This window comes from Stylophora pistillata, chromosome 2 (genome assembly GCF_964205215.1).
Source record: "Stylophora pistillata chromosome 2, jaStyPist1.2, whole genome shotgun sequence".
In the NCBI taxonomy this organism is placed as follows: Eukaryota; Metazoa; Cnidaria; class Anthozoa; order Scleractinia; family Pocilloporidae; genus Stylophora; species Stylophora pistillata.
Window position 1 is genome coordinate 19,325,208 of NC_142520.1, and position 10,735 is coordinate 19,335,942.

Here is a 10,735-nt window from a genome sequence, read left to right on the forward strand (position 1 = left end):
ATCAGGTTACTAAAGTCTGTTGATGGAGGACATATCCTGGACTTAGGTTAAACATTTTATCCATATCGTATATTTTTATTGTGTCATATTTTCTTTTGGCAAACGTAGATTTAAATTTCGCAATAACTTTCCGAAAAATGTTTTGGATCCCCAAAATATTTCGAGAGCCAGTCAATGTTCTTGAGTGGTTTGCAAGGCACTCAAGAAGCTAGCGTTACTCTCGGCTATCGCCTTGCGCGCCTCCTACGCTTCTCAGTTTTGTTCTTAGCAACCTCCCGCGTGCATCCAAAACTCGATAGTGTGCGCTATGGTGTTTACCATTTGTTAAATTTGATTTTCAATCCGCAGATCAAAAGAAAATATTTCATTAGGAATTCATAGATTAATGTCGTGCAGAAAAATTAACCCGCTTTTTCGACGATGAACTGTTTTTAAATGATTTATTATCCGTACTTCTAAAAATATTTGAAGGATGATGAACGCAATATTCCCCTTTGACCAAACAATATGCCTGGATATTTGTCTTTTTTTTATTAACATAAGTTGTTCCTTGAAGCTCGTAGTTTCCCTCGAGCCTCGCTCTCTTTTGGTTTTTTTTTTTTTTTTTAACAGACAAATATCGGAGCATTCTTCAGGCCAGACGGAAGCTATTGTACATATAATTACGATAAATGAACGATAATCGCTGTGTTTTGGAAGACTTCAGATGGTAACTCCTGTATATGGTTGTCTCAAGTCTGTAGATCGAGGGCATATCCTGGATTTAGGTGAAGCATTTTATCATTCATGTCTTTTGTTGTCTCATTTTCTATCTGGCCAAAGAAAATGTCCATTTTTGCGACAATTTTCTGTAAAAACGTTTTGGACACTCGATACATTTCCAGAGCCAGTCAATGTTTAGCAATTTGTGTGATGTTTACAGCACCATGACTATTTTGACTATCAGGCTACTAGTTCCAAGCCGTCTTTATAAGCAAAACACTGGCTAATGGTATTGCATAACGGTTTTGTTCGCGCGGGGGTTTGCACTCGCTCTACAGGTTCAAGTCATCAGATTTTGCGACGGTTCCATTGGATTTTGTGTGCCACGCAGATATTTAAGAGTCAAAGAGGGGAGGAAGGAGGAGGACTTTAGAACTTATCCATTGTATCATACAAATACACTGAAATTTCCGCTTGAATGGCTGCGTTTTGAACCCTGCAACGTCCCTTTAAAGGCGTCTCTTTTAAAGGCGAACAATAGTGTGAAATATAAACGGATAAGTGTATTACTCACAATACAGTTAACTCGGTGTTGTTAGCGAAGGCTCCAGGTGGTAGCTCCTTTATTTGGTTGTCATCCAAGTCACTACGAAAAGGATATATCGTTGATCTAAAGTTTTTTCTGGGTTATTAAAACTAGGCTTTTTAAACCCTGATAAAATTTAGAGACCACATCATACTTTCATTATCTAACTAGAAGGTAAATAATGCAAACTTACTTCCGGGTAACTTAGTAAGGCTTCCGGTAACCAGCAATATTTCAAGTACATAAGAACGATTAGTCAGTTTTAAGCTTCAACCCTCAACTTTAAGGAACGGCCATGGCATGTTTCATGAGCTCTTGGGCACTTAAAGTTTGGAACCAAGATTTTATAAATACGCGAGCTGAGATATTTTATACGTGTGATTGGGTCTGTAAGAGTCGCTTAAAAATGTGTCTTGGAATAAGCAATGCATGTTTTTACTTACAGTCGAATCAACTTGGTGTTGTAGCTGAAGACTCCAGGTGGTAGCTGTGCTATCTGATTCTCATATAAGTACCTATTTAAAGAATATACCAAGAGTTACAGGTTTTACCTAAGTTTGTGAACCAATCAGAGTCAACTTGTGTTGAAAATACTGAGAAGGTGGTCTAGGTTAGTCATGCAATAGAAACTCAATCAATAGTGTGTTCTATGCGGGGATGAGATAATTACTATTATTAAAAACTGGATCATTGGATAATGCAATTCAACACTTTTTATTGGCTCAGCCATTATGGTATATGAGCCAATATACCATAATCTAATTTCTGTACAGTGTTAAATCCGGTTTCTTCTCACAAAATAAAGTCGAGAAGATTTGTCTTATGTCTTGGGGGCGTTTTTTTAATAAAACAATTATTCCACTCTCGCTTGTTGGATATGAGATGATTATAGCCAACTCGGCGCCACGCGCCTCGCTATCTATCATCTGATATCCAACGCGCGCTTGTGGAATAATTGTTAAATGTAATTGTTCACATCAACATATTTGCTGTGATCCTTGCAGCTTGCTTGTATTCTGTCAGTCATCCGTTGGAAGTTTTACTAGCAAAGCAAACAGTTAAAGAGCAAGCCTGCAAGGACGATCAACTCTCGTTTTTTCCTTCTCTTATTTTATCACATTTATCTGCGCAGGGTATCTGACGCATGAAAATAAAACAAATACGAACGCAAAAGAACTAAGTAAAGATAGAAAATGAAATTTTTAGAGCCAAGGCCACCAAAGTCCGGTGGTAGCCTTTTTCTCACAAATGTTCAGATGATTTAATGAGGCCAGGTTACCCCCATCTGTTTATCACTAGCAATCAATTAACCATCGCATCTTGTTCCATTGCCTTAGCTCCTAGCTGACTACACCCTCAACGCGTGAGAAATTAGGTAATTCGTAACTCACTGTTTGTCAATATCAACATACAGGTATGCATAACTATCATCTACTTAGAATAAGTAGAGTGGGAGGGGGAAGGGGGGGGGGGGCAAAGCAAACAGTTATAGAGAGAAAGCCTGCAAGGACGATCAACTTTCGTTTGTTTCCTCTCTTATTCTATCACAATATCTGCGCAGGGTATCTGACACATGAAAATAAAACAAATACGAAAACAAAGAACTAGGTACAGATAGAAAATGAAATTGTTAGAGCGAAGGCCACCAACATCCGGTGGTAGCCTTGTTTTTAAAAATTTTCAGATAATTTAATGAGGCGAGGTTACTCCCATCTGTTTATCACTACCAATCAATTAACCACCGCACCTTGTTCCATTGCCTTAGCTCATAGCTGACTACACCCACAACGCGTGAGAAATTAGATAATTCGTAACTCACTGCGCGTCAATATCAACATACAGGTATGCATAACTATCATCTACATACAATATGGTCAATTCTGGGTTGTTATCGAAGACTCCAGGTGGTAGCTCCTCTATCTGGTTGTAACTCAAGTCCCTGAAAGGAGGATGTATCATTGAGTAAGGTCGAGTGTTTCACATCTTGTCCTGTTGTTGTACATTTCCTCTCTGTCCGCCCCCCAACCCCCACCCCTCCTTCATCACCTCCTCGTAAAACGAAGAGTTGAAATGCTTACAATTTCGCTGTAGAAAAGGGCAAGTGCTGTGGAACTGACTGTAAATATTCTCCCCTACATTCAACGCGTGTAACTGAGCGCATAATGCCAACGGCAGTGGTACATTGGCAGCGATCTGGGCACCCTAGAATATAAAAAATAAGATATACTCTTACTATCGTATTGTTTGATGCAAGTTATCGAAGGGATTTTAGTTTATTTGGTTGGAGTTGCTAAAGAGTGTATTTGAGTCCTTTAATAAGGTTGGTACCCTCAAGTCATCTCGCGAAAACTCAATATTAATCCAGAGCAAGGCAAGAAAAAATTTTGATAGGTCAATAAAACTATGGTTACAGTCTTAAAGGTTAGAGGTATAGAAACTTGCAAATGTTCACTATATTTTCCCCTGACCTGATTCAGTTAAGAATCAAATTTTCATTATTAAAACTTACTTTCGATGACAAGACGGATTTCTTTTTTGTCCAAACCATCCTGTGTGTTCACTTCACAGCTGTACTTGTCGCTGTTTTCTCCAGTGATGGTCAGCCGATACAGTACACTTGTACTGTTCTGTACCACTGTGCCGTTCTTTCTCCAAACAATGACTGGAGCCGGTGCACCCTGTGCTGGACACCAGAGGGATTGATGGCGGTTGAAAAGCACATACTGAGTCTTGAGCACTTTATCCAAGTTGGGTTTCACTGAAGGATAAGAAAAAGTAATACTGAGCCATCACAGAAGTATTTGAGTCGGAGGAGCATAGGTAATGACCACTCTCAATATATGTAAAATGGCTGTCAGGGGATGATTTCAGTATCTCAATACTTGCCTTTTGTATTAGTAGTCTTGTTTCTGTATAAACCTCTGAAAAGGTAATTGGAGTTATCTGATCTTCTCAACCACAAGTTCTGTCCGCTAGATCGCACAATACCGGAAATGTTTCTTCCACAAAATCTTCCAAGAAGATTGGCAGACTCGTCGTATCCATCATGAAACTCAAGGTACAAATTATCATCAAAGCACGGTATTTCATTTGAAGTCTTCAAGGTGAAATTCAGTTCTACATAATGCCCTTTTGGAGCTTGCAAAAGTAGGCTTGAGCGAAACCGTGGGACGACTCTCTCAAGGCATACTTCCGCCATTAACCCAGCAGCTTATAAAATCAAGAGAAAAAGATAGAAAAATGAGGGAGGAAGCTTTTGTTAGAGTCGTTTCAGGGAATGCTCAATATGACTTTTTGATGAACCCTAATTTCTCCTTACACTGTCAGCCCTGAATCAAACATGAAGGTCACGAGAATAAAGGAAATGATCACCAGCTAAAGACATGTACACCTTTGATTGTTAAACAAATTCTCCCTGTCACCACCTTAAGAACTGTATGGAGAAGAACATGGAGAATATGTATACTGATGTGAGGGGTTATTAAAAGCTAAGCTATATATGTTTGGTTATGTGTATGAACACTGCTGAGAAAAACATAGGGAAATGACATCACATACGAGAGAACTTTGGTCGCATTGATGTGGAGCTCTCAGGAAGCATTAAGGGTTGCTCGACCAAAAATTTTTCATTTGCATTGCAGTCACCGTGACCTAACTTAAAGGGACGCGTGACTTAGACTGGCACTGACGCAATGCGTGGGTCGATTATCAACCGCTCTCCTTCCTCGAAAAGACTGCTGACCGCACAAATACTTCCTTTTTGTTGTTTTCCACAAATTAGGAGTTTGCCTGCTCAGATTTTAAAGTAATCTTTGCAAATTTCGAAATTTCGAACTTTGCTGCGGTTAGAAAATAATTTTAAATGGCTTTGGAGAAGTCCACGGTCAACATTCGGAGACAATTACATTAAACGATTGAGAAATTGACCAACGTAACTCAGACGGACTACTCACTGAAATCTAACTGGTAAATATTCAGATAAATCTAGATGTCTTAAACCACCTGGTTTTGAAATTAAGCACCCAAAGTATATTTCAGATTCTTGCTGAGTGCACAAAAAAAAGAAAAAAATTAAAAGCGAGAAGATATCGTAGCCGGCATCCGAAGCTCTTGTCTATCGTTGTTAAGATATTTAAGATATCTCAATTCATAAGATACACACTTTATTTCTTTTATTGTTTCAGTTTGCTATCAAAATTTGATTAAGGAAATTTTTAATTCAGCGCCTTTTGGACAGACTGTTCTCGTATAAAATGTAGATGACATAACTACGCGAGCGCGCGTTTGATGCCAAACAACAAAAGTCAAAAGATTCTGAGCGCAGTGATTGGGGCCCTTTTTCTTTTTTGTACAGTTTTGGAACTGATCGTTTTTCAGTACAATGCAGTCAAAAATTGAAACAAAAAAAACCGCTAATGCATTTTTTTTTTTTTGTTGACTTCAGGCGTCGCATAAATTACGACACAGACATGGTCGTAATCTGCTGCTAATATAACCAAACAGACTCGAGAGAGAAGTGGATATCAACTTGAGTGCTGTATTTTCTCGTAATTTCCCAAGGAGCAGTAACTCTATTTTCTTAATGCTCTCCAGCCGGGGTTATCCACAGTGTGTCTCCCGTGCGCATGTCACTTACTTTCTCGCGAGTTATTTAATGCAGGCCTGGATATTTAAGGAATTAAAATGCGGGCTATTTTCGTAAGAACAAAAACCGAGTGTCTAAAATTAACTATTTCCAATCCTATTGAATAGGTTTAAATACACATTTAGTCTCTTAACTTAATTACTCCATTAGATGAAGAGAACAGTGCTTACAGAAAGCAATAATGAAAGCCCAGAAGGTCCTTTTGGACAACATCTTCCTGTTTTCTGCTGATGGGCTGAGGGAAAGTTTGAAGATCGAGTAGAGTTTCAGAATATACTCAAATAAATATATCTTATTAGAAGTTTTGTTGTGTAGTATTGATGAGTGTTTTTACGAATTGTGCCGTACAACGAGTACAAATACTCAACGACACTACACAACAAAACGTTTGATAAGAGAGTTACTATCCAACACGCCAAATTGTTATTTCAGTGCGAGCGAATTTCGCCTGTACTTCTGGAGTACAAATATCGCGTGATATTTCTACTCGTCTCGTGTGTTATTTGTACTCAAGAAGAACTTTTGGATAATAAAGTAAAGTAATGGATAATGCATTTTTATCCAGGAGAAGCGCACTGTATGTTTGTGGAATCTCATAATACACGACAGGTCTCAGATGCCGAGTCTGTCTTCCTCATAAAGAAGTTACAAATGATAAAATGTAGCCATATCATAGTCGTCCTTTATTATAAAAATTTTTCAAGACACTGCTGTGCATAACTGAAGCTTTAACGGGAACTTCTCTGAACCATATTTCAGTACATTTGACAACTGAATAAGAACGATTTATATTGTCACAATATTATGAAATTGTCCCTAAACCGGAAAAGAAGGTTGGTAAAGAAATTCTTGAAAACAGTAATTTCTCCCCTACCTTGCAATTACATTTTCTCCAGTGATGAAATCTTCAAAGTTGTCTTATTCTTCTACGGTATTTCTGCTTTGTTCGAGCGCCAGAAAGAACGTGTCACGGTAAACAGTTCACTGTATAAAAAATGTGGACATATTGTTGTCATCATTCCTGCGAACAAATTCTAAATAACCACCAAAAACGTAGTATGGGAAACAGCGTTAATAAGTTTTAAAATTTCTGAACTTCGATTCCTTTTCTGGGGATTGGGCGAAGTTTTTGATGACAGGCCTGAGTAACTACGAATATCTCTATCAGCCCTTTAAACGAAAAAATGGAGAGGTATTCTGAATAAATAATTGCCATGTTTGAATTCCAAGGACGCAAAAAATGTTTTTTTCTCCTGTGGAATTGAAATATCATCCTTCACTCGGTTTTTTAGATATCATAATTCACTGTCATTTAATCTTATCTTTCTTTGCACATTTTAAATATCAAAGAGAAATGAATACCTGAGATATATTTTCGCTGCTCCCTCACTTCGATTCAGATCGAGTGCTTTAAAACAGCAATGACGTCATACACTAAAAGCAGGCTGCATAAGGCTTTTCCAGATCATTATCTTAAAAATACAGTCTTATGAGTGAGTTTTCCATTCATTTGAAGTCACTATGGACGACATCCTCAAACATCTGTCATAACGTCAGCAATTGTGCCTTTAGCTAGTTTTGCATTTCTATAAATATAAAAGGTTTTGTCAATTTTACATGGTGTGAGTCACCAGCTTATTACAGTTTGACAACGAAAAAAAACCATTAACATTTATCGAAGAGAGGCATCTTAAGGGTTTTTACAGTAATTTAGAAAACATATCAACAGAGACGATACAGTAAAACCAGCAAACTTAGGAAAATTGAATTGATCATTTTGAGGTATGATGTCGCCATGGAGATAGACTTTAAGTCTTTTATTCTAAATTATTAACCACTTTCATAAATGGCTGCCGGATTAATATTCTTTTGTTTAAATTTAAATTAGCCTTTCTGGCCTCGTTTTCCAGTACAAAGTTCAAAAGAATACATCATCTCAAGCGAGGCCAGAAAGGCTAATTTAAATTTAAACAAAAGAATATTAATCCGGCAGTCATTTTTGAGTTTTTTTTTAAAAAAAAAAATAACTATATGTTAGCGTATAGATTGGTGTAGTGTGGTGTAGTGTAATCTGATCAGCGCAATTTGGTGTATCTCTAAGCAATCTGATTGGCGCATCTTTTTTTTGGTGTATCTCAACACAATGTGATTGGCCCAATTTTTTGGTGTGTCTCAAACCAATCAGATTGTAGCATTTTTCGCTGTCGCACCAATCAGAGCGTTCTTGCTAATTTGTGGTTTGACAGGTCTTCAAATTTCAGCGAATCAACGCTTGAGTCGGAGAGAGCGGTTCGCGAATTAAGGAAATGTATTAGTCGTGTTGGGAAAGTGGTGGAGTTGTGATGGTTGTACGACTATGCTTATTCTTCCTTCTGAAGGAGACTGAGTGGAACATGAGAAAAATTTTGAATCAAATATTACTTCAGATGTTGATAGGAGCAGTTAATCAGCGATTCCCATTTTGAATTTCGCTTAAGGAACGAGGTAAGATGACATCTACAAGAGTTGTAAGATCATCTATTCAGTGCAATGGCTCATGTCCTTCGTGAGGATTTTATCGCTATGATCTGTCTGGATTTGAAAGGTCGTCAGGGAACTTTTTCTACCGATTAGCGAGTTAAAACGTGCATGTTTTGTGTACCGCTCCTTCACTTACGACGCATACATCGTCAGCTGGAGGCCTAACACGAATTTAGCGCTGTAGCGTGTTGTTTCGGAAAAGCTAGTCTTACTGACTCTGGTAAATCTTGCGCAAGATATTTTCGTAAATCATATTTGATTGATAATCTTTTTTTTTGCCATATGGTTGTTCTTTTAACAGCGGTTGAAACGACCACCAAGTTACATTTACTTTCTGCGTCGACTGCCATGTTACATATCCGTTTCTTTGCTTCTAAAAGTCCTCCATGAATTAAATATTGTTTAAACGATACTTTCCCGTTACAATTGCGTGTTACTTTTTACTCGCCAGTATGGATTAGATTTTTTTAGATGAAATGCCATTTTCCAGTAAACAACGCACATAAATTTACCTCAATGAAAAATATTTCACAAGGGACAGAATGGTACGGTCGGTTAATTTTCCACGCAACTCTCACGTGGTTAGACATTTTCTACCAATAAAATCCGCTTATAGCTAACCTGGACTTTACCCCATTGCGTGTCAATTTCCTGTAAACAACCTGCATTTTATCACGTATTTCGCACGCAAAGGGCAAAGTCCAGATAGGCAACAACCAATCAAGTAGCCCACCTTATTTTCCTTTGAAGAATGATACTTTCTCTTGGTTCAATCTACTTTCACTTGTTCGAAGAACGGAGACCCGAAAATATCTTTGTCCAGAGGCTGTAAGAGATAAAATTGACCTTTCCACTGCAAAATTATATGGAAGAGTATTTTGAGGCAACCATCTGTTACTGAACAAGAAGCTACACGGTGCCTATATTTGGGCCGGATTTGTGGATCAGCGGATTGAATTGAATTGGTTCGAATTGAGGGCTTTGCTGTTTTAGCAAAATCGTTGTCGAGTGCTTTTCATGGTTTGTTAACATGGAGAGTTATGGAGACTAAGACTTCGGAACAAGTTGATGCCATCCAGGACAATTTGGAATTACTAAAATCGCCGGAGGAAAGGCGGGATCACTCAATAAAAAGTTGTATTTGAACGCGATGACTTTATTTACAAGGATTTCTCTTGCTTACATCTAATAACAAACCTTTCAAGTTTTTTTGCCTCGGAACGATATATCACAGAAGGCATTTTATAACCCTCAAGTTTTTTGACTGATTGAAATTAACGGTATGTGGCAGTGACTTCCACAAGTTTTTTGTTTTTGGTCAGAAAAGTACAATTGTTTTGTTCGCAATATTTATTTACGGATGGTTTCAATCGCCAACGTTTACATAAAATGGTTGTATTACTGTTCCCAAGGGTTGTTGTTTTCATCAGTACGTTACCAATAGTAGTGATTCACAGTATTAGGTTTGTACTTTAAATAAATATATTTAAGTTCACTTGAAAGATGAGTATAAACTGTAACAAGCTTATCGTTGATGCGCGGCCAGTACTTCAAATCTGACTGACACTCGATGCCAAAACTCAACCTCGTTCCCTGGATATGCCACCACATTACTTTACGCCGATTAAAAACTGCACGCTATTGTGCGTTTTCTTGCACAGGAAACACCAAACAGAATTTCTGATTCTGGCCCTTAATAGTCAGGAAAATAACTAGGACTTTGTCTCTGACGAAGGAACGTCAATAAGCACAATTTTAACCTACGAGCAGGTTGCTGTTTAGTCTCGTCATGCAATGTTGGAGAGAGAGATAGCGTTGCGTGACAAGTTCAAATTAGGACTGTGGAGGGGACTGCAGGAAGCGTTGTACCAATGCAGTTTATTTTTTCCAAAAATTATTCAGACACCAGCATCAGTTATATAGTGTCCCATTTCAACCTACGTATCCAAAAAAATAACTCCTACATACGTAGCATGCCTATGTTTGAAAGTGGTCAATACTGAAGAAGTTAGCCGAGTTTATGAACTAGACCCAGTTTTCTTGCCTTGCGTCCAAACATATTTAACACAGATTTTGAAATCCCATGTATGATTTGGGACCAATTTGCACTCCACTTCCATTACCATTATTAGGCAAGATGCGACACAGTGATCACGAAAGAGAAAATGATAACACAGTTTACATCTCATTGCTAACAACTACAATAACAAAAACATGATTTACACTTAAAAGGTCTTTGAAATCACACTTGGAGAACAGATGTTATGCCTCGATCAATTCAA

At 37.9% G+C, this 10,735-nt stretch overlaps 1 protein-coding gene and 1 long non-coding RNA gene across 2 annotated transcripts; both read right to left on the reverse strand.

Moving 5' to 3' along the window:
* Positions 1-518: 518 nt before the first annotated feature.
* On the reverse strand, positions 519-4,080 carry LOC111345432 (leucine-rich repeat-containing protein 17). Its single transcript, XM_088747425.1, has 4 exons — positions 3,798-4,080; positions 3,367-3,490; positions 3,156-3,227; positions 519-1,803 (listed from the first exon to the last, which is right to left on the reverse strand). Exons 2-4 carry the CDS (start codon positions 3,447-3,449, stop codon positions 1,728-1,730), a joined length of 231 nt encoding a protein of 76 aa, XP_088603551.1. The 5' UTR covers positions 3,450-3,490; positions 3,798-4,080; the 3' UTR covers positions 519-1,727.
* Positions 4,081-5,739: 1,659 nt separating this feature from the next.
* LOC148737602 (uncharacterized) lies at positions 5,740-7,590 on the reverse strand. Its single transcript, XR_015996203.1, has 3 exons — positions 7,296-7,590; positions 6,808-6,917; positions 5,740-6,168 (listed from the first exon to the last, which is right to left on the reverse strand). It is a non-coding gene; the product is annotated as an uncharacterized LOC148737602 (long non-coding RNA).
* Positions 7,591-10,735: the final 3,145 nt, after the last annotated feature.